This window comes from Elgaria multicarinata, chromosome 5 (assembly GCF_023053635.1).
Source record: "Elgaria multicarinata webbii isolate HBS135686 ecotype San Diego chromosome 5, rElgMul1.1.pri, whole genome shotgun sequence".
Classification (NCBI taxonomy): Eukaryota; Metazoa; Chordata; class Lepidosauria; order Squamata; family Anguidae; genus Elgaria; species Elgaria multicarinata.
In genome coordinates, this window is record NC_086175.1 from 6,798,555 (window position 1) to 6,822,585 (window position 24,031).

The 24,031-nt window shown below is 42.8% G+C and overlaps 1 protein-coding gene across 1 annotated transcript; it reads left to right on the forward strand.

Annotated features, from left to right (window-relative positions):
- The first annotated feature begins 16,599 nt into the window (after nucleotides 1-16,599).
- CCDC122 (coiled-coil domain containing 122) lies at nucleotides 16,600-23,705 on the forward strand. Its single transcript, XM_063125960.1, has 4 exons — nucleotides 16,600-16,713; nucleotides 19,412-19,810; nucleotides 21,660-21,776; nucleotides 23,556-23,705. The coding sequence occupies exons 1-4, from the start codon at nucleotides 16,600-16,602 to the stop codon at nucleotides 23,703-23,705; spliced, it is 780 nt and encodes a 259-aa protein (XP_062982030.1).
- The last annotated feature ends 326 nt before the right edge of the window (nucleotides 23,706-24,031 follow it).

The window sequence follows — 24,031 nt, forward strand, 5'->3', positions numbered from 1 at the left end:
CCCAGTGGTTATTAATATAATTTCCTAAATCTTAAGATAGAGGCTTGCTAAGTTACATAGTCTTGGAGGTGCTGTGGTCTTTTCAAAAGTCGACCATACTGAGAGTATCCTCTCGTGGTTTCTGTGTCTGGTTCTCTTTGGGGATCTTCTTCCTTCTCTGTTGCATTCACTTCTGGGTAAGTCTCATTTTCTTCTTTCCTTGATGGCATCTGTTTGTCTACCGGATGCCCCTGGGTGTTCTGTCTTGTGGAACGTAAATGCTTTCTGTTTCTGCGGATCACTTGCCCTTCTTGTGTAACCACTTCATATGACCTGGGTGCTACTTCACCTCTCACCATACCTTTTGTCCATTCCTTCTGGTTCATAGCTGTTGGTTGTATATTAACAGAGGTGCCTGGTCTTATAGGTGGTAGGTCCTTTGCTGCCCTATTATACAGAGATGCTTGACGTTTCTGATTGTTGGCCATTTCTTCTCTGCGTTGATCCACTCTTGCTGGCTGAAGAAGGTCTCCTCTCATTGGCAATAAGGTTTTAGTTCGACGGCCCATCAATGCTTGTGCTGGACTAGTCTGGCAACCCTGTGATGGAGTATTCCTATGTGCCAGGAAGGCTAACCACGGATCAGAGCCTGATAACACTGCTTTATGTAGCAAGTTTTTAGCTGTTTTCACAGCAGATTACACCTTGCCATTACTTTGTGGGTATGCTGGAGAGGATGTGTGGTGATCAAACTCCCAGTTCTTTGCAAATGAACAAAAATCCTCCGATGCAAACTGAGGTCCATTGTCTGAAAATACTGTGTCAGGGATGCCATACCTTGCAAAATGCGCCTTCAGTTTAGCAATGACTGCCTTGCTTCTTGTGTCTGAGAGAGCATCAACCTCCCAGAAATTAGAGTAATAATCAACTGTAACTAGATACTGCTTCTCCCTGAAAGTAAACAAGTCAATTCCAATTTTTTCCCATGGTCTGATGGGTAACTCATGTGGTAGAAGAGTCTCTTTCTGTTGTCTATTATCGCATGATCGGCATGTCTCACATCCCTCTATCAAGGATCAAAGTTGTGAGTTCATTCCTGGCCAATAAACACGCTCTCTGGCCCTCCTAAGACAGCTGTCAATACCCAGGTGTGATGAATGTATTTTTTGCATGACTTCCTTGCGCAAGGAAGCTGGAACAACTGCTCTCTGTCCTCGAAAGACAATCCCATCCTGTACACTGAGCTCATCTTTGATTAGGAAATATGGTTCTGCTCCTGATAGTACCTGACTCTTGTCCTCAGGCCATCCTTTCACAATTGCTTCTTTGACTGCCTGTAGCTGGATATCTTTTTCAGTGGCTTCTTTAATTTCATTGCACTTAGTTGTTGAAATTGGGAGATAGTGCAACATGTTGATGGATTCAATGTCTGGGTCTCCTCCAAAGTCACTGCTGTTGGGTATATAGGCTCTGCTAAGGGTATCTGCTAACACCTGGGCAGTATTTGATCTCAACATCATAGCGCTGTAGGCGCATGAGCATGCGCTGTAATCTTTTTGGAGCACTCAGAAGAGGTTTTGTTATTGTCTCAAGTGGTTTGTGGTCTGATATCACTCTGACTGCTTGTCCATAGGTATATTGATGGAATCGCTCCACTCCAAAAACCACTGCTAAGAGCTCTTTCTCTATCTGGGCATAACCCTGCTCAGTCTGTGATAGTGCTCTGCTTGCATAAGCAATTGGATGGTCCTGTAAGAGGACTGCCCCGAGGCCTTTCTCAGATGCATCACACTGTAGTGTTAGTGGTTGTCCTGGCTGATAATATTGCAATACTGGAGCATTGGTAATAATTTGTTTCACCAAATCAAATGCTTGCTGTTGGGGAGTTCCCCATTCCCATTCTACATCCGGCCTAGTAAGTTGTCGCATTGGTTCTGCAACTGTAGCCAAATGAGGGCAAAACTTGGCTAGAAAATGGATCATTCCAATGATGCGTTGCACTGCTTTTACATCTACTGGGGCTGGCATGTCTCGGATTGCCTCAATCTTGCGGGGGTCTGCTTTCAGTCCCTCTGCTGTTAGGACATGTCCAATATATGTCACCTCTTTCTGTTTCAGTCGCATCTTTTCAGCATTCAGTTTAATTTTTTTTCTTTGCATCGCTGTAGAAAGGCTTTTAATTTCTTATCATGGTCCTGCTCAGCTTCTGAGTCATTAGACCCTTCACCTACTATGAGTATATCATCTGCTATTATTTTCACCCCAGGAAGTCCTTCCAGTGCCTGGGATAGTCTCCTCTGAAACAGTTCAGGAGCTGGACTGATTCCCATTGGCATTCGAAGCCATCTGAATCGACCAAAGGGTGTTGCAAAAGTAGTAAGCATACTGGATTCCTCATCCAATCTAACATGCCAAAATCCATTCTTTACATCACAGACTGTAAAGATTTGAGCTTTTGAAAGTTCAGGCAACACGTCGTCTATTGTTGGTAGTGGGTAGTGCTACCATCTCTTCAGTGCTTGGTTCAGTGGCTTTGGGTCAATGCAAATGCGAAGTTTGCCTGATGGCTTTTTTATCACTAGCATAGTGCTTACCCAGGAAGTATTAGTTTCTACTGGTGCCATGATGCCTCTGCTTTGCAATTTTTTCAAGTTGCTCTCGTACTGGATGGTAAAGGGCAGCAGGCAGTTTTCTTCGTGGCAGGCATACTGGTTCCACTGCTGTGTCTACCTCAAGTCGCAGCTCACCTTCCAGACAACCTTCACCCCTGAAAACATCCCCATATGAGTTTAAAATTCTCTCCGTTGTCCATGGGTGAGCCCTTCTTGCTTCCTCAACTGGAGCTATAAAATTCTGGTGCTGAACCTTGATCAGATCCATGGCCTTTATGGCAGTGTACCCCAACAAGGGTTTATGCTTGTCTCCTTCCACAACCACACAAAAGTCAGCTGGTACGTCTTCTCATTTTTGGGGTTAGTTATTATAATGTTGCATTTTCCTATAGGCTGCATTGTGCTGTCATTGTACATAATTAATGTGTGTCTGCTCTGTTTGATAGGTGTGTTGGGTTCCAATTTACTTTGTGGGATCACATTGCAAGAGGCCCCACTATCTAGCTGGAAACGCACTGGCTGTTGTCCCACTAGCATTGTTGCATAGACTGCAGCTTGTGATGTGGTTCTTTTCCTTTGTGATGCAACAGCCCGCACCTGACTTTTTTGTAGACTCAGGGAGAGGGACATTATGTCATCACTACTGTCTGATGTGCCACCGTCTTCCTCGACAAGTCTGACAGTGTCTCTAGTGGGCTTCCTTTTGCTTTTGCACATACTGTTGAAGTGATTCAGTTTGCCACATTCCTTGCAGCGCTGTCCTAATGCCGGACACTTTTCCTTTACTCTCTCGTGCTGCCTCCCACAGTAAATGCATCTCACACTGGAGTGTAGGGTAATTGCTTTCTTCTTCAACTTTTGACTCAGTGCATGTATTTCAGAATGTGCAGGACCTCCCAGGGCCTTCACTCTTTCTCGTGAGGCTTCTGCTGCACGACCCATGTCTAAGCATCGATCTAGTTTGAGATCAGCTTCTCTGAGAAGTCGCTCTCGCAGAGAGTGGTCCCAAGTGCCACAGACTATCCTATCCCTAATCAAAGAATCCGTTAAATTTCCAAAATTGCAAGTTGCAGCTAGTGTGCGCAAGGCAGTGACATAGGAGTCAATGCTTTCACCTTCTGATTGCTCCCTGGTGAAAAATTTGTGCCGCTCAACTGTTTCATTTTGTTTGGGGGAACAATAGGCATCTAGGGCTCCCAGAACTGCTGTCAGGGTAGAATCTGTGCTCAGCTTTAGAGTGGTGCACACCTCTCTGCCCTGTTCCCCTAAGAGATAAAACAAAAGCTTTACTTTCCTTGTTGTGTCCTCTTCTTCCACAGTCAAATCTGTGTACAGCTTGAACTCTTCCTTCCATCGGGCCCAGCGCTGAGCGAGGTTGCTGTCTGCGAGATCTAGAGATGCAGGAGGCTTCAGACCAAATTCCATAGCTTCAAGCTTCTAATTGCTATATTTTTGATAATTCAAAGTCCATTCGCTGCCACCATGTTTAACTGTAAATAGAAGGATGCAACAACAGCTAGGCCTGTAACTCGTGTTTTATTCAGAACTCAAAGTAGAAGCCCTCATCAGGCTAGGTGCTGTTCCCTTGAATAGTTCCCCCCCCCCCCCGGGAACCTGTTGTCCTTGACTTCAGTTCCACTAATCATGTTACACCATGCACTGGCACCAGGGCCGGTGCTGCCATAGAGGCAGCTCTGGCAGTGGCCTAGAGCGCCAAGCAAAGGAGGCTGCCGAACGGCGCACCCGGAAGCTGCTCTCCTATAGTGGCTTCCAGGCATGCTGTTCCAAAGCCGCCGCCCTCCAACCCCAGCATCCTGGCTTCAAAGCCAGCGCCCGGCCGGAAGCTGCTCCTGGCTTCGAAACCAGGACGCTAGGGTTAGGGGGGGGGGCCCTTCAGAACGGCACGCCCGGAAGCCACTTCTGGGTGCGCCGCTTCAAAGCCTTCGCCCCGCCCCCCCAACCCCAGTGTCCTGGCTTCGAAGCCAGGAGAGGGCGCGGTGGGGTGGTTTCAGTGTGGCGCGCCCACCTAGGGTGCAAAATAATCTGGCGCCAGCCCTGACTGGCACATTGCCTTGCCCTCCTCTCCAAGTTCCTTGGGGGTGGGGGAGCTCAGACTCCTGGGTCCAAGGCTGGAATGTTGTTTCTGGAGTCGGATCCAGCCAAATCCAAAGCACCTTATGCCCTCCCGCAAGATGCTGTCTAGTGTCCATTAGATTGCTCTACCCATTGCTGCTTAAATTGACTGCTGTTGTTTTGTATGTTGCCCTGAGAGCTATTAGCTAATCAACAGCTAATACGTTTTAGAAGTAAATAAATAAATAAACAAATAAGGCTCCCAGGCAGTCTTCTAGTGATCTGACTCCTTGACTTCAGCAAGATTGCTATGCATTTAGAACTGAAGGCAAAGGTTTTGATTTTCATAGCTATGAGCAGAGCAACATTTATAAAGAGCAGATATCTATTTCTTAGGGTTGCCATACATCCCGGAAAACCGGGAACGTCCTGATTTCCAGGGGCTCCTGAAATGTCCCGACCGGCTGGACTAAAATCCCGGATTCTTAGTCTGGCTGGTTGATTTCTAAAATGGTGCCTTGAGCAACATAGCTGCAGCAGAAGAGAAAAAGGCATGCACGCCTTTTGCAAAGAACTGCCGCTCCTGGACAGGCTTGGCTGAGTCACTCCCTGTCACTCGTGTTATTGTGCCTGTGCAGAGGAGGAGGAGGAACAGCAGAAAAAGGTGCGCTTGCTTTCCAGCAGCAGATAGTAACTCAAAAATGGAGGTGGGGTGGAGAAGGGGGGGGTCGCTTGCAAGGGGAGACTTTCGAGACTGCATATTTTTGCTCTTAACAGAAATCTGACCCGCACACACAGAAGCCCCCCCCCACCTGGTGGATCCGTCTTGCACACAAGCACAATGCAACCCGCCTCCTTTTTTCTCTCTGTCTCTTCCACCAGTTGCAATTGCAAAGCACAGAAGCTGTTGCATGCTGGAAGAGAGCGAGAGATGTGTGCTCCATGCACACACATGGCTCTTGTAACGTGCGTGGACCCAATCCTGGCCAGCTCAATGCAACTCCTCTGATCCCTTCCCTTCAACTCCCACTACCCCAGTTTGGAAATTCCTGTGGATTTAAGGAACCCTGAGATGCACTATCCAGGCAATCGCACATTCGACCCCACCCCACCTGGGCACTTGTTTGTGTATTATTATTATTATTAGTAGTAGTAGTAGTAGTAGTAGTAGTTTAATTAAATATTATTCTATTCTAAGTGTTGTACAATAAAATCAGATAGGAATGGTACAAAAAATAATAATAGAAACAATGCAACAAAAGATATACACCATAATGCAATAATACTGAAACAAAATCAGCAAAACAGTAAAAAATAATAATAATCAGCGAAGTCAGCACAGGTCTCTCATGCAACCAAACTGTAATTAAATGGCAAAGATGTTGTAAACATTTTTACAACATTGAGTTCTGTAGTGCTGGTGCAGCTACTGATAAGGCCTGCACCAGGTCCTCATCAAGCTTATATCTAAATGTAGTAGACCTACAACAGAGCTCCTTTGCCTACCTCAGAGTCAGGGCCAGCCTGACATTTTTCTGCCTGAGCCAAAGCAGCAAAATGGCATCCGTGCCCTCAATTAACATGGATAAAGAAGTTATTTTGCCTCTTGAGGCAGAAAATCCCTCAAGCATCTCACTTCCACCAGGGCAGTAAAAATGCAATGGGTTATCATAGAATCATAGAATAGCAGAGTTGGAAGGGGCCTACAAGGCCATCTAGTCCAACCCCCTGCTCAATGCAGGAATCCACCCTAAAGCATCCCTGACAGATGGTTGTCCAGCTGCCTCTTGAAGGCCTCTAGTGTGGGAGAGCCCACAACCTCCTTAGGTAACTGATTCCATTGTCGTACTGCTCTAACAGTCAGGAAGTTTTTCCTGATGTCCAGCTGGAATATGGCTTCCTTTAACTTGAGCCCGTTATTCCGTGTCCTGCACTCTGGGAGGATCGAGAAGAGATCTTGGCCCTCCTCTGTGTGACCACCTTTCAAGAATTTGAAGAGTGCGATCATGTCTCCCCTCCATCTTCTCTTCTCCAGGCTAAACAGGCCCAGTTCTTTCAGTCTCTCTTCATAGGGCTTTGTTTCCAGACCCCTGACTGGTTGTATCCAGTCTTACTCATACTTAGAGTAGACCCATTGAAATCAATGTGACTTATATTAGGACTGAAACCAACCCAATAATAATTAATAACCGACCGTTGTCTGCATTTTCATGAAACCAAAACTCTTCTGCCTGCGGTGGCTGCCTGCCTCTGCCTAATGGGAGGGACAGATCTGCACACAGGATATGGAGGACTATGTGAGAGACGGCGCTCAGTTATGTACACAAAATCCAGGCAATTTAGAGCTTTACAGTATAATCCTATTCATGTTTATTCAGAAATAAGTCCCAATGTCTTTAATGTTGCAGCTTACTCTCGAGCTTTTGGCTGGAATCTTCATAGTAATAACCAGAATGTTGAATTGAGCCCAGAACACTAATAGGAAGATGGTGCAACTGACAATAACAGATGTAATATGCTCCCAGCACGTGCCACACTTGAATACATCTCTGGGAAGGAAAAGGGAACTAAAAATTCTGCTATTCAGATTTAAAATTCTAGTTTTTTTTGTGTAGTGGAAAGGAATATAATACAACCTGCTTGGAGCTAGGCCACAGCAAAGTCCATCATTCTGTTCCCACAGTGGCCAAGCAGATGCCTGTGAGAAGCCCACAAACAGAACAAGAAGCAATAGCATCCTCCTGCCTGCGTTTCCCAGCATCTGAAATTCAAGGGTATCAGGTTTGTTCATAACTAGTAACTAGGGCTGTACTCCACTTTGCTTTGGAGAAGCAATAGTGGAGCAGCCTGATTTGCCTCCGACAAAGGTGGAGACGAATTGGGGGGGGGGGGGCTGCGGATCGAGGCAGAGCTCCGAACCTAAGTAAGTGTGGGGGACTCACCTGGCGCCGGCGCAGTCCATGCGGCGATAGTGATGGAGCCAGGTAAGGGGGCAGGGGAGCTTACCTGCCTCCGTCGCGGGCTTCAACAAAGCCTGCTTCCGCTTTGAGGCCTGGCCCTCAGTTGAAGCCCGCAACAGAGGCAGGTAAGGGGGCAGGTTGGCTTACCTGGTGCTGCCGCCACCACCGCCGTCCATGCAGTGACGGCGGTGTAGCCAGGTAAGGGGCAGGGGGAGGGGGGCTTACCTGCCACCGTCACAGGCTTCAACTGAGGCACCAGCTTAAAGCTGGAAGAGGCTGCGGCCTTCTCTTCCGGCTTCAACTGGGGCCTCAATTGAAGCCTGTGACGGAGGCAGGTAAGGGGGCGGGGGGGTTGGCTTACCTGGCCCCGCCACCGCTGTCCATGTGGCGATGGAGCTGGATCTTGCTCCGCGGAGCAGGGGACGGGCGGATCGGCCCGAACTGGCTCGGGCCCGATCCGAAAGTTCCAGATCAGGCCACAAAGCAGTTCAGGGGGTCTGTGCACAGCCCTACTAGTAACCACTGATAGCCTTATCCCTTTTTAAAACCGTCCAAGTTAGCGGCCATCACTGCATTTTGTAGAAGTGATTTCCATAGTTTAATTATGCGCTGTGCACTTCCTTTTATTTGTCCTGAATCTCCTACATTTTACTAACATTGTAAAAGCCCTCTCCTTCAAACACAAGTTTATTGCTTATGTCAAGAAACGTATGTGATAGTGCATGAAATACTGACTGGCAGCTTGATCAAAACCTGGGACAGGTTCAGTTCAGTGGGACTTGTAAGGGTAAGGTGAGGGTTAACTGGGACTTGGGACTGGAATGTCTTTTAATTTGTAAATTTTATGGTTTCATAGGAAGAGAGATAAGGAAACCAGGCAGCTGTATGGGGGAGAAGACTGGAGCCAGGCCGGTTGTAACTGCCCAAGCGAGAGGTGTGAAGACACTCCACGCATCAAAGCTGAAGGGAGGGGGGAAAGGAGTGAAAAGGATGGTATAAAGATATCCCCTGTGAAGGGAACAGGGGGTGTCGGCTGAGATTGTAGTCTTAGTTTTAGCTTGCCTGCGCTGGGTTCTTATGTATATGCATGCTTTTATTATATTTTTATCCGGCTAATCCCATGTATTCCTACCCTTTCCCTAATAAATGGTCTTAAACCTCACGTTGTGAGCTGTGAGTGTCTGTGCCTGGGGATCCGTGCTAAATCCAGTCAAGAAGCCAGCTGGGTGCTGGGCGCTCTTCCTTTACAGGACTTATGTCATGGCAAGTATGTATGGAAATACAGTCTTAATTAGCTGACAGCATAACGAAAGAGGGAATAGAAAAAGGTCAATGAGGGCTTGTTTACATGACTAGAAAGATCCAGAGGTTACCTCAATAATTACCTCAAGATAACCGAACAAGGAAGTCTGCTCTTCAGCCACAAACCCTTGCTGCCGTCATATGTAGTTATGCTATTGCTTCATATATAGATTGATATGCTATTGTGTCATATATAGATATACTATTGCTTCTTGTTCTGTCTGTGTTGCATGTAATGTTACAAATTCTAAATATTTAAATCTTTAGTTGATTAATCACTAGAAGGTAATTTTAAGTGGAATAGCTGAAAATTAAGAGTATTTTTGTTTATGGAATGAAAAAGAAAAGATCAAATATGGCATTTCCTTTTATCAACAGATGGTAGCTTTTCTTTTTATAATTTGTAAGTTATCACAAATCCTTTGGTAGCTCAAAAAGACATGTTGAAGTTTTGGTAATATGTAAGTATCTTCTCTTCAAGTAATGCTTTTTGTGGAGATTCGCCTGGCACCTACTACACTATATTCTTTTAGACGCCAGGTGAAGAGCTTTTTTATTCTCTCAGCATTTCAACAGTCTATAAATTTAATTTTAACTTTGCTGTTTTAATTTTTTAAAAAAAAATTGTATTTCTGCATTGCTGCTGATTTTATCCTGGTTGTGCTTTTATATTGTATTTTGTATCATGTTTTCATACTGTGTGTTTTATACTTTGAATGGTTTTGATTTTTGTGAACCGCCCAGGGAGCTTTGTCTTGGCATATCTGGAGCCCCTGCTTGTTTACCACAGAAGCCCTGTGCATTGGAGCGATTTCTTGGGCCTGCTCAGGTAGTGTAAGGCAGCAGTCCCCAACCTTTTTGGCACCAGGGACCTGTTTCGTGGAAGACAATTTTTCCACGGACCCGGGGGCGGGGGGAGGTTGAGGAGATGGTTTTGGGATGATTCAAGCACATTACATTTATTGTGCACTTTATTTCTATTATTATTACCTATGAAAGGGGAACCTGGCCTGCCCTCTTGCCTTCGTTCCTTTCCCCTCACCCCCGCCCCGCCCCGCCGCTTCCCCAGAGGTGTGGAGGAATCGAGAGGCAGAGCATCCACACAAAAACAACAACAGCCCACCACAACCCATGGAGGCTGGTGGCTCCAATTTCGGTGAGGCTGTGAACCCATCCTGGGTTTCAGTTAGAACCAGGCAAAATGCTGAAGGCATTATTATTGCATTTATAACCCACCTTTTTTCCTGCAAGTAACCCAAGGTGGCATACATAATCCTCCTCCTCTCCACTTTATCCTCACAACAACAACCCTGAGAGGTGGGTTAGGCTGAGGGTCTGTGACTGGCCCCAAATCACCCAGACCCAGTGGGTTTCAATGGCCAGTGGGGACTAGAACCTGGATCTCCTGATTTCAGCGCCTTGGAGGATGGCTCCTAGAGTTCTGACCTGCCGCCTACTACTACTCATCGTGGTTGACAAGTAGGCCGTGGAGCCCCCCCCCCCCGCATCCCTGTAGGCTGGGTGGGCGCCATTTCGCCCTCCCAGCTGAATCCTAGAGCCAGCTGGCTCAGCCCCATGCTGCCTACCAGTGCAGCGCAGCACCCCTCTTACGTTGGCGCTATAGTGCCAGGCCTGCTGGTGAGAACGCGGCCTGGTTCCTAACAGGCCACGGATCGGTACCAGTCTGTGGCCCAGGGGTTTGGAACCCCTGGTGTAAGGCATTGACCAAGCTTGTGGGCTTCACTGTTCCCTTGCACAAACTCCAACTCTTTCAGCTGTGCATTTCACAGGAAAATCTCTAGTGAAGGTTTGCCTGCCATTACTTAGTTAACTTCTAACTAAGTTAATGATAAGCATCTGAGGAGCAGTTTGAAACGGATTAATTGATCGCCTAAAAGGCACGGAGTTAATCAATTAAAATTAATAGGCCTAGTATCATGGTTTATATATGCTAGTAAACTGATATATCAACAACTTTGGTCAACAGTTTAATATATGGATAAATTTGGACTAAATATGAGGCAGAAGGTGTTTATATATAAGGAATTTCTTAGATATGGATTAAGTTTAGAGGCCTAATGATTTGCAGGTAAAACATGAAGATAATGTGAAGGCCTACAATCCTATATCTAATAGGTCATGTAGGGCCCAACTGGCTGTTATTATCTTTACATTTCTAGATTGCTCCATTTTAGAGGCTCAAAATAAGTGCCGATAAAAACACGCACACCAAGAACAAAAGTAAAGTATGTATCAAAATAAAAATAGTCATGAAATATCCAACCCTATTGGCTTGGGCCTTCATCAAATTAAAATATTTTCTTAGAATGGTGTGATTGCTGAACTTAATCAAGCTGTCTTTTGTTTCTTTGCCTCTGAAATAACTCGTATGTAATTTTATTTTTCAATCAGTCAACTCTTTTCTGAGGTTCTGGCATTGTTTTAGTTGTCCTTTCTCCTCAAGAGATACCTTTGGACAGTGGCGGCTCCAAGGGGGGTGGAGGGGGGCAAGCGCCCCCCCCCAAACAAGGAGCTTGCCACCCCAGTTGCCACCCCAGTTTTTGGACCCCTGTTATAATTGCCTGCATTCTGGGAGGGCCAAGAAGTCAGCAGCAGTGGGGACAAGGGGTTGATCCAGTTCCAGGGCTGCTTGGTCAGCTCACTGCTGGGTGGACGGAGGCTTTGAGGCCTCGATGTCATGGTGATTAATTATCTGGGAGATGGGGCTTGTTGTTTTAGAAAGAGGTGGGGCAGGGTGGGAAGGTTAGGAAGGAGCAACTGTGCAAGAGTGAAGAGGAGAGTGAGCACCTTGTGCCAGGCAGGCCAGGCTAAGCAGCCTCAGTGAGAAGACACTGCCTATGCCTTTTTTGCTTGCTCCTTTTCCTGCCGGAGCAAGATCCAACTGAAGATAAAATAGCAAGCAAGAGGAGGTAGGAACAAGGATGGGATAAGGAGCAACTGCCCAGGGCCCGGGTTGCTGCCTCTGCTTTCCCTGTGGCCTTCAACTGTGCCCTTTTTAAATTAAGTATATTTTAAAAGATTCTCCTTTTCTTTTAAGTTACTGATATCATTTCATTCCCTTAAGACAGTCTGCTAACCATCTAGCATTCTATTTATATTATTGCTCTCCCTTATGAAAACACTTCCTAATATTGATTGTCAGGAAAATGCTCAATATACTATTGAAATCTGCCCTGAGGAACATTTTATTTACCCCACCTTTGTCTTTTTGTGAATTGAATCTGGTTGGTAGAATATTTCTGTGCTGGTTGCTCACAGTGCAAGCCTATGAATGTTTACTCAAAAATTAATCCCACCATATTCAATGCCTCTTTTTTTCTTTTATTCCATCTTACAAAGGCAATGGATTGCAATAAAAAACACTCAGCTTCATCTTCCAAAACTTCATCTTTTGGATCTTTAGACTAATGTTTCACATACATTGGGTTTCTTAGGTGTAAAGGGCCCACAGTTTACTTACTTTCTTTCCTTACACTGTCTACCTTCCTGTTTCTACCTGCACTGGTTGAAAAGTAACTTTTCTAAAGAAAGTGTTCTTTCTGTTTAATCTGTATGTCAAGGAAATGCTTATATACTGACTACCTTGTTTGAAAGCCTTTTTCCTTACTGCAATTTGAATTTAGCTAATACATGCTATATTAAAAAAAAATTAAATAAATATATGTTTTATTTCAGAATATATGGTTAAGATGGCAGTTATATACTGTGAGATATACTGTTTTCTTTGGAGGCCTTAATATGTGGGGCACAGAACGCCTACCTAGAAATATACTTTGCCCCTGCTGTGCCCCCCATGATTTTTTTTTCTAGTGCCGCCACTGCCTTTGGAAGTATCTGTGGAAGCAATAGATCTTTCTCAGTCATTTTTTTTAGAGTAATCTGTTTTTTTTGGTATAGAGAAGGCTTTGCTAGCTACTATTGTGTTGTCAGGAAATTACAAATGCTGTAAAAAAAAGTCACAAAACTATACTGCTGTTGCCACAAAAATCATCTGTCTCAATTAAGTTCTAGTTCAAATTATTTCTGAAAGAAGAGGAAATTCTTTTCAGACAAATCATCCTTCGAGTATTCCCCCTCCCCTGGCTATGTGTTTATTTAGGGTGACCAACTGTCAGGATTTCCCAGGATTTGTCCTGGTTTTTGTTCTTTCCATGGTGTCAGGGGGGATTTTCTATAATTTTCAATAATGTCCTGGAATGACACACCTTCCCCTTTAAGGCTGCCATTAGCATGGCAGGAGGGAGTGACATGCTTTCTTGAGGCACATCATTCCCCCACCCTGCGCTCCAATTGAGGTCTTAAAGGGGAAAGTGGGTCATTCGTGGACATTATAGAAAAGGCCCCAATTGGAGTGGATGGTGGTGGTGCAGAATGAAATCCTTTCCCCTCCTCCACTCCAATCGGGTTCTTTAAGGTGGCGGGGGAATAACGTATTTTCTGCAGGACTCAGAAAGCTGCTTCCCCACACACACGCTAGGTGTCCTCTTTTTTGGTTTCCCAAATATGGTCACCCTAGTTTATTATTTTTTGGTATCAGACCCCGTAGCTTTTAAAAAGTTTCTCTCATTTGATGTCTTTCACAATGTGTGTTATTTTAGCTGGCTTATTTACATTTAGAATAGACATGTTGAAAACAGGTGAACACTTGTTTTTCTCTTGCCAAGGACCACATTCCCTTGTGAGTAATTTGTCGGGGGGCCGCATGCCAGCGCTAGGCAGGGCCAGAGTCAAAAGTGGGTGGAGTTGCTCCTTTATTTTATTTTATTTTATTTATTTATTTATTTCATTTTTATACCGCCCAATAGCCGGAGCTCTCTGGGCGGTTCATAAAAAAATTCTCTTTCTATCCCTTTTTATTTCTTTCCGTCTTACTTCCTGCCCGACAGGTTGCCAGGAAAGGAACAGATAGCTCTTGCCAGAGGTCTTAAGTGATTACATGCAGAAGGCTTTTGAAATTACGTTGAGGGCTTAATGAAATTAGGCCAAGGTTACCCACCTCTGGTTTAAGAGATGAAATAATAAAAAATGTAATGTATTTTATATTGATGATACTGGAAAAGTTGGAAACTAAGTAAAAGAGAGGCTGGCACGGGAATCAAAGCAGGGAAAGGGGAAAATCTCTTTCAGGAAGAATTTCCCCCCAACCTCTAAGACATGGGTGAGCAACGCGTGGCCTTCCAGAGGTTGTTAGACTGCAATTTGCATTAGCCCTAGCCTGCAAGGCCAGTGCTGGGAGTTGAAGTCCAACATCTGGAGAGTCTCAAGTTGCCCATGCCTAGGGTGACCATATTTTGGAAACCAAAAAGGAGGACAACATGGTCGGCCCCCAAGGGGGCATGTCCAGCACCAAGGGGGCGTGCCCACCCGAACATAGCCTTGGTCACATGTCTGATTTTACAGCACACATTTAAGACAAATCTGTTCTACATAGCATCTTAATGTTAAAATCACTGAAATAAAGAACAAGTGAGAGATTCAATGTATCTGAAATTAATTTCACTCACTCCTACTTTTGTAGGTTTTGCTGTACTATGAAGCTTTTGCTATGCTTTGTGTGATACAGTCTCCCCTTCCCTCAAATACCTTTTCTGATTGTGTCTTCACTCATTGAAAGCTGCTGTTGTTGTTAACAGGATTTGCTACTGGCCAGCCGGATGGATGGCTTTTTTTAATTTCATTTTTTTTTAAAAAGCTTGTGTATAATTGTCACAAGTTTCTCTACTCTAACATTAGGGTGGGTGTTGTGGCAGTTTACCTAAAGACTGGAGATCCACTTAATGTCAAGGGCTGAAACTGCTCAATATGCAAAACCCCAAAGAGGAGGTTTGACAACCTGAGTTCGAAGGATATGGCTCCAGCAGTTTTAAAACACAATAATTTTAAAACTTTGAACTTTTAAAAAAATCCTTAAAAAAATGGATGAACAGATCTGATTCAAACCTGGCATGGCTAAATCTCTCCTTAAGAGCTATCATGGTGCCAACTTTCAGCCCTTTATCTTTTAAAAATGTCATTTTTAAAAAATAATTTTAAAACCTCAAACTTTAAAAAAAAATCCTAAAAATCAATGGATGGACAGATCTGTTTCAAACTTGGCACAGCTAAAGTCCTTGTTAAGCGCAATCATGGTGCCAAGTTTCATCTCTTTATCTTTAAAAATAATATTTTTTTTAAAAAAAATTAAATCCTCAAATTTTAAAAAAATCCTAAAAATCAATGGATGAACAGATCTATTTCAAATTTGGTATGGCTAAAGCTCTACCTAAAAGCTATCATGGTGCCAACTTTCAGCTCTTTATCTTTAAAAACGTCAGTTTAAAAAATAATGATTTAAAAACCTCAATTTAAAAAAAAAATCCTAAAAAATCAACGGATGAACGGATCTGTTTCAAATTTGGTATGACTAAAGCTCTTCCTAAGAGCTACCATTGTGCCAAGTTTCATGTCTTTATCTTAAAAAAATGACAGAGTTATAAGCATTTTAGTTAATTCCCATTAGAGCTGCTCTTTGGAAAAATCCGGATTCCCCCCCCCCTCCCGGATTTGCCATCAAAAACCCAGACAAATCCAGGCAAATCCAGTCATATGGTCACCCATGCCTGCTTTGAGGAATGGTTTTTATAATCTCTGGGGAGAATCCCATAACAGTATTTTCATATCATAGAATCTTATCATAGAATAGCAGAGTTGGAAGGGGCCTACAAGGCCATCGAGTCCAACCCCCTGCTCAATGCAGGAATCCACCCTGAAATAAGAAAGAAAGAAAACACTCATTACAATATTTTGAACAAGAAGCAAAACTAGACAAAAACAGACAGCTTTCCTAAAAGGAATGGATATATATGTAAATATATGTACATACACACACACTATAGATGAATGATACTAGACTGAGTGCTGATACTACAGAAATAAAGAAATACACAATATATGTCATGACTTATGAGCCTGTTTCAATTGAAGCAATCTGATGTAACAGGAATAATACTATTAAAAATATGCACACAGTTTTCAAATAACAAAAATGTTTGGAAGAAACTAAACTTATATTTTTTCCAGACAGAAAGGTTACTTTTTAAATTGTAAACAAGATTTGTAATGGTTTTTAAATGGAAAAGTGGCTGTACAGATGGAAAAAATAAAACAAACAGTATTGGAAAACCACAGCATATATCTTTTACTTAGATGTATTCTATAAAATAATAATATATAAAAAAGCTAAGAAATTATACCTTACAAAGTGTTACATTGTTCAAGGAGACCCCTACCTCTGGAGAGGCTTTTCCGGTGGAGCAGGTGGCTTTCTTCCTGGGAACTTCCTTAATTTAACTCATAGAATCATAGAATAGCAGAGTTGGAAGGGGCCTACAAGGCCATCGAGTCCAACCCCCTGCTCAATGCAGGAATCGTTGGATCCAAGCCAATATTTAAAATAAAAATAGTTCTATTCTTTCCATTTCATATTAAAAATATGGGGTATGGGTTAAGATAAAAAAACACACCACAAAATGTATGTTACTTCACAGGCCCCTGTTCAGATGATCTTGAAAACAGTTCTTGAAATAAACAGGGCTTATGTTGTTTGCTTTGAAATCACACATTTCTAAGCTACTTCTCTCAGACTTTCCAATGCTACCTTCTTTTCCCTAGGCATGGCTAATCCAAGTTCTCCATCATTAGTTGACATGGTGAAGCAAGTAGCAGAACAACAGAATACACAAACGTCTGAAATAGACAAGAGCAAAAATGTCCTTTCGCAGTTGCAGGTAACAATGATATTTTATTTTATTTTTAACAATGTCATGAGAGACAAGCTGCAAACTCTACTGCAATCGCCCCCCCCCTTTTTTTGTTTGTTTTGAGACACAAATAATCTATGTATCTTGGCTAAGGGAACTTTTCAGCCAAGTGAAATAGCTTCACTAAGTGCTTTAACACTTACTGTATCTGGGTTGGGCACATATCTGTCAGGGTCCAAATGAAATGTAGAGAAATAATTCCCTCTTCTTTTTTTCTTTTTGTTGAAATTTCCCAATAAAAAAGAGAAAAAAAGAAATAGTCTAATACTGATTAAATGACTGCCATCTGGGGCATATCTGCAGGATATTTACTCTGTCGTGGCTGCGAATTTGTGCTCCTTCGGACACAGCTGCCAATTTGTAGCTACATCTTAGTTTTACTGTCAGAGCTGCATTTTTGTGGTGGTGTTTTCACTTTGGTGCGTTGTTGCCGTGGTTCTCCAGTATGTGTGTTATTGGTAGGGTGAATGCAGGTTAGGTTGGTGGGCATATTTTGGGGGCAGATCCTGCCTCCATCACCACTGTGGGACTTCCCATTTTTGTTTCCCCTCTTGGCTCCTTCACACAGCACAGTTCCAGTGAGCCCCGTGAGAGTTAAAAATACCCAGGTGAGTATTTACAAACAGTAGACATGGCAACAGTCAGGTATCATTGGCGAACTGGAGCACAGCAGATAATGCCAAACCTCAATATTCTGTAGCTTCGTGGTTGCACAGCTTTACAGAAAGGAAAAAAATATGCAGAGAGCGCCATTGCTAGTCACTATTTATAGCACATTTATGGACGTATAACTCGATGCTGTGACGTTTCAGGGTTGGATACTCCACATTCAATTCAATGTTCAACCCTGCCCATGTGTTACAGTGGTAGGCATTTTGAAATTGCGATGGTGCGGTTTTTTTGGGGAGATCAGCGTTGAAAGCAGCACCATGTAGATGGGCCCTGGGTATCAGGTTTGTAAATCCAGTAAGCCTCCTTGTCATTTAATCAGTATTACACTCTATTTCTATAGATTTATAGAGTGGTTCCTCCATCAGGATCTGGAAGAATCATAGTTTCAAAGAGAGCACTTTTTTGGACTCCAGCAGAAGAATGTGCAAGAGCGCATTGGAGGAATCCAATTGAAATGGACATCAGGAACCATGCAGAAGTAGACTGGATTCTGTCTCTGTGGGTTGACAACCTCCTAGATCTGGATTTTAGAAGCCTCCAGAGATGCCATGCTTGGCTAAAACTGGGGTGGGGTCAGGGGGTAGGGGGTGGGGTCACAATGCTTTCCACCCTACCTTTCCATTATAAATTAAGCACCAGGTGTAGGGATGATGATGTCCTGCAAGCTCTCACCTTCTCCACAGTAGAAGAAGTCCCTCCAGTTGGAACTGTGAATTTTGTCAGAACTTTTGCTGTTGGTTAAGAGAGATTTCCCTAAGTTGGAACTTTCTAAAGCAACATCATCTGGCTGATTTAGTTGCACATTTCCACAGTCTTCCCATTGTGACACAGCATCCAGAAGAGTCATAACAGAGAAGTAGTCCATCTACATACTAAACATCTGCCTCTCAAGTTTTGAATGTGCTTCTGACTGTGCTTCCATATGTAAAGATTCATTTAACAAAAAGCCTTTCGGTTTAACATGCATTTCAATTTTAAAGTTTCCCATGTTTACTCAAGCTCCGAACTGCTGGGAAATTACAGCTGTTAAGGGCCATGACTTTAACAGATGCATTATTTAAGACAATATGGCTATGGCTAGTTCCAGCTTTACCGCTACCTTGGAGGTGGATGGTTGTCTGTAGCAGAATGGTGGTCCTAAGCCCCAGATTTGTTGGTGCACTAGAATAGATACATGGAGTCCATGCAACTGAAGTTGTCATGCAACTGAAGTCACCATTCCATATTACAAGTACACAACTGGTAACCAAAACCATCCACACAGAATGTGAAATTATTTTCCCTCAGAGTCAAGAGTTTGCATTGGCTGGGTGGCATCTGCTCTTTGAGTAACACAATTCCAAACTTACTTTGAGTGAATTGATCTAGCCATAAGAATCAAGGCATTATGGCAAAATTACCTAAGTAACAAATTTCTGCTCTTTAATGTTAATACAGTGGAATGCCAAATTTAAAGTTTAAATGGAGCCATATGTATCTTTAATGTAAGTTTTCATTGTGCTAATAATACCGTATTTCTTCGATTCTAAGACACACTTTCCCCCTCATATTAACATCTCTAAAAACGGGGTGCGTCTTAGAATCGTGGGTGCAATTATTATTCTTAGAATCAAAGCTTATTTTCTGTCGGTGGTACTGAAATTAGTGTGCGTCTTACAATTGATGGTGTCTTACAATCGAAGAAATACGGTAATGATTTCACAGTATTGTTCTATTTTAAATACAAAATAACCCATTAACTAAACACTAGTCATTTATACCATTGTATGAATAGTTGAGTGCAGAGACAGGCAACCTGATGCCCTCCAGAAGTTTTGGACAACAATTCCCATAAGCCCCAGCCACCATGGCCAAAGGCCGCGTTATACGAGTTGTAATCTAAAATATCTGGAATGTACCAGGTTGCCTACCCCTGGTTTAGTGCTATCTACCTAAAACATTGTTTTTACTATTTAATATATTTTTGTTTTATATTACTATATTGTTTGTGTAGACTCAACTTCAGGATCTTGAAATACAAATTAATTACGTTGCATCAGAAAGAAAGGCAACAGAAAGGCAAATTTATCATCAAGATGAAGGCATAACAAATACAAAAGATCGTTGTGAAAAACTGGAGACTCAGATCACAGACTTGTATGTTGAGAATGTAAAGTTGATATTTGACACACAATCTTTTGAAGAAGATTTTAAATTGATATTTCTAAGAAACAGCATCTACTATGAGAAAATAGCTGCCCACAGAGACCATTTTGAGGCCGTAGAAAGCAAATTGCCACTCGTGATTGAGCTCATGAAAAAAAGAGCTGCAGTCAAAGAGATGATTACACACAAGGAGGAACTAATGTCTGCTCTTCAGAATCCAGATGTAAATGCTACTAATCCAATCCAGGTCAAATTAATTGCCTTTTCAACTATTTTATCCTTTATACAAAGTTGCACTTGTCCAAAAGCACCCTCACTAAAATCATGTCTGATTTGTTTGTTTAATGCAGCATCCCAGAAAAAGCTGACTCATACTGCAGCCTAATATTTTGATTACAGTGAAAAAAGAGTTTATCTTGTACCCTACAGCTCACCATTCTGCAAATTTGCAACAACTGCAGCTGACCCGAGTTGCTTCTTGAGCAGCCTGAAGACAGCACAGCCCCAGTATTGTCTCCACTCTGACTCTGAAATTAGCTGGGTCAGCTGCTGTCATTATTTTATAGAATGATCTGCTGCTGTAAGTCAAGTTCTCTCCATAAAACTGGTTTCAGGCTACAGTTCAAATTACCTTGACTCAGGATTGCTTTTATTGTGCAAGCTAAATTTCATTTAATACTCTTATATCCAAACTATTAAAATGCTTTCTAAATGTTGAAAATGTGTGAAAATATGAACTCTAAGGATAAACAAATCCTTGCACACTGAGCAAAATTTGTTTTTGTTTTCTTCTTATTTATCCCCAACCCTGGAAGACACTGCCCTATTCCCCTAACTTCACCATGTCAAACAGTTAGCAGGCAGTAGCTAAGCTAACTGTTGCTTGCCTCTGTATTCACATATTTATTCCTCACCAAGCATGGATGATTGTTTTTCTCATTTTTCCCCTCCCTAGCCTCACAGCATATTTGTTAACAATTATGCTTAATATTGCAGTTTTTGTCTAGTGCTGCTGCTGCTATGCATCACTATCTCTGGTGCTGCACGCATGGTAGTGAACACTGCAGAACTAGCCCAAAGCAACGGCATGTGCAGGTAGCCATTTGATTGCTGGCAGATGTTTGACTTAGTAATGTGGAATGAAGAGTAGGGGAAAATCATGAGGTATACTTGACATATCTGTAATCAAAACCTTTATCTGTTGAAATAATGGCCATATACAAGTCCTGGTCTGGGTGCCACAAATATCCAGAATGTCTTGGCCCATGGAGAAATCAGGAATAGGAACAGTATCCAAGGCCACTACAATCAGAAGTAGTCATGGTAAGCGGCAGTAAATGGGACTCCCCGCAGTTTTGTTTTCAGCTGGGTCAGCCACACGTCAGACTCCCTGATATTGTTAGTGGAAAGAGCTGGCAGGATGCCTGTGCTGCTGCCTCATGCAGTGAGCCACCAGGTTTTGTAGATCAGTGTTATTTCCTGTGCTATGATATGATTTTAGGCTACAGGACAACTATGCCCACTCGGACCCCAATGGTTCCCCAGACATGGAGATTCTAGGTCAGACTGAGATTTTCCCTGGGGAACAGCAGCCTATCAAGATCACTTTGAAGTTTGTTTCTGTCTTCCAGGGTGTTGGCTATCCCACCTTACTTTGTTTTGCCTTTTCATGATCCTATATATCAGAGCTGCCTGTGTTTGCAGCAAATAAAAGCATGAAACCACATAACCGTTTTTGTTGTTATTGTTGTTTTTAGTGAAGTTGGGCCTACTTTTGAAGCCAGTTGCACTTGGCCAATTTTGTCTGTCTTGTATTCTTTACCCACTCCATTTTTCATTATTTTTTTCATTATTCTCTTGGAGCATCTTGTAATTATCAATCAGTTTTAGTTTGGCATTTACTTGGCATTTAATTAAACTTTCCAATGCCAGGTAATTTATTTATTTGGATATAACTACATCCACCTGAAAACAATTCCAATTTTCAGCCAGTATCAGCACATATATATACTTAACGTAAAAAAAAAAATCTCCCAGAAATTTGTTATCAGAAAAAAAATTGTTTTTCGTATTCCCTTATTTGACTGTCTGTTTAGGATGAAATTGCATGTTTGGAAAGTGAAATTAATGTACTGAAAGAAGCTATCAGTGAAAAAGAAAATGCACTTCGAGATGAGAAAAACATGCATGCTAGGCTTCGAAAAGAAATTGAGGTGAGTTTCAGTCATTTAAATAGAAAACATCTCTAACTGTTGCAGCTCATGTATTCTAGAATAAGAACTCTTAATCTAACATGCTCAAGTTTATGCATTTATTGAATCATAATTCCATAACAATCTGCTTAATTCAAGATGGTTGTTTTAACTTATAGCCCTAACTGGCTTAAGCCAAGGGTGGGCAACCTGTGGCCCTTCAGATGTTGTCAGACTACAGTTGCCACAATTCCTAACCATTGGTCATTGCCGAATGAGGCCTTAGCTAGATCTAAGGTTTATCCCGGGATCGTCCCGGGGTCTTCCCTGCCTGCTCCCGGGTTATCCTGTGTGTCATTTACATGAACAGGGACGATCCCGGGATAAACCTTAGGTCTAGCTAAGGCCTGGGACTGATGGTGTGATCAGGTATGTGCCTAGGGCCCATACCACAGCAGCGGCCCACTGACAAGAGTCCCCTGGAATTTTTCCTCCTCTTTACCATTGCAACTTGCTTATTCATGTCCCTCTCACATTGGCCCAGGCAACGTGGCGAGAAGGAGGAGCAGTAGAGGCCACTGCTTGCTCTCAGCCTGTCAAGCAAGTAGGTAGTCGCAATGATGTCAGAGGATGAGGAGCAATAGCAGCTAGAGAGAAGGCTAACGAGGGAGGGGGGCCATGGAGGGGATCTTGCCCAAGGGCCTTCAGAAACCTGTAGCCAGCACTGGCCACAGACTTCCCACCCTTGGCTTAAGCTCTACTTAAGGCTATCTTCTTCTTTTTATTCCACTGTGATCTGTACTGTGGCTCCAAGTGGCTCCTCAGTGGTTTCCTTAAGGAACCAAGTCCATCCAGTGAAAGCATGCCTGGTATTATCAACGGATCCCTCCCCAGCATTGGAACTCTCTTGTTATGCGTGTCATGGAAATGAATGAAACTGAAAAGTCATAAATGCATAAAATACGATTTATAGACAATCCCTGAAAATAAAATAAGTCAAAAATCAAGGTTGTCAGCAGGTCTCTACAATTTGTATTGGTACTAAAAAGGAAAAAAAAAGGTGGGGGAGGAATAGCACAGTTAATTTGCTGCTTAACCAATATTGTGCCTTTACAACTGGGGAAGGCAATGGCCAACCACCCCACTACAAAGTCTGCCAAGAAAACGTCAGCGAAAGCAGGCGTCCCTCTAGCAGCCAGCAATGACTCAAGTGCTTGCATGAGAGGTTCCTTTCCTTTCCTAATAACTCAACACATTTCAACCTTCTGGTTCTGTTTTTATCACTCTTTGAGGCTGCAATCCCATACCCACTTACCTGGGAGTAAGTCCCATTGAACAGAATAGGATTTACTTCTGAGTAGACATGCGTAGGACTGCACTGTAAATTTCAGAAGTGTGGTTTTATCTCTTAGGGCAGTAACTTACACTGCCACAGAGCAGACCACTAGCGAAACTAGTAGCTCTTGAAACAACCTAGGAAACAAGCAAAAATGCTTATTTTTGGATTGGGACATGTCGCAGAGTGCCCTTTTGTGAACTCCGCTGACCTGCCCCATTCCAGAAACAAGTGTTTCCCCTCATTTCCAGAATTGCTAGTTCTTCTTGCACTAACTTTCTGTTCCGCTTGTGTTGAGTAGCATGGGATACTGTCCAATATCTGTAACAGCACAATCTTACGTGACTCAGAAGTGAGACTCACTGCATTCAGTGGGGCATATTCTCTAGTAAATATGTAAGAACCTATTTGTAGCCCATATATTTGTGTTCTGAAATAAGTTGTGTTCATTCTTACTATAACAGGTACAGAATAAAAGATATGAAGCTATACTAAAACGTCTTCATTGTCAAGTGAACAAGCTGCAATCCAGCAAAAGACAGTGGCACTGGAACATTCAACAGATGGAAGAAAAAGCAGTGGAACTAAAGAAGCTCCTTGGAGTAACTGATTGATAGGCTTATTATAGGATAAGCCTGCCCTCTTTGTGCAGTAGACGGTTAAGTGAATTTTATACTTAGTACTTTAATTATCATTCATGAAGCTTTTCTATCTCCTGTTCTGCATTTTCTATCTGACACTGCATTTCCCCCCAGTTATAATCACAATCTTGTAACAAAAGGAGTGAATGTGTGATGCATACATTTGGAAAAAATAGAAGTGTTCACAGCCAGCTGCTCATTATCTGATTTGTTGTTGTAAAATTTCGTTCTTTAAATTGCTTTTATAACTCACAAATACATTATAAAAATCTACTAGATAGAGCTGATTCTGGAATAAT

Bases quoted from the DNA above. Each gene is read 5' to 3' on its own strand.
- CCDC122 (XM_063125960.1), top strand. From the start codon at position 16,600: ATGGCTAATCCAAGTTCTCCATCATTAGTTGACATGGTGAAGCAAGTA. The intron at 16,714-19,411 runs GTAACAATGATA...TTGTTTGTGTAG, and splicing joins ATGTCCTTTCGCAGTTGCAG to ACTCAACTTCAGGATCTTGA. The intron at 21,777-23,555 runs GTGAGTTTCAGT...TTACTATAACAG, and splicing joins GGCTTCGAAAAGAAATTGAG to GTACAGAATAAAAGATATGA.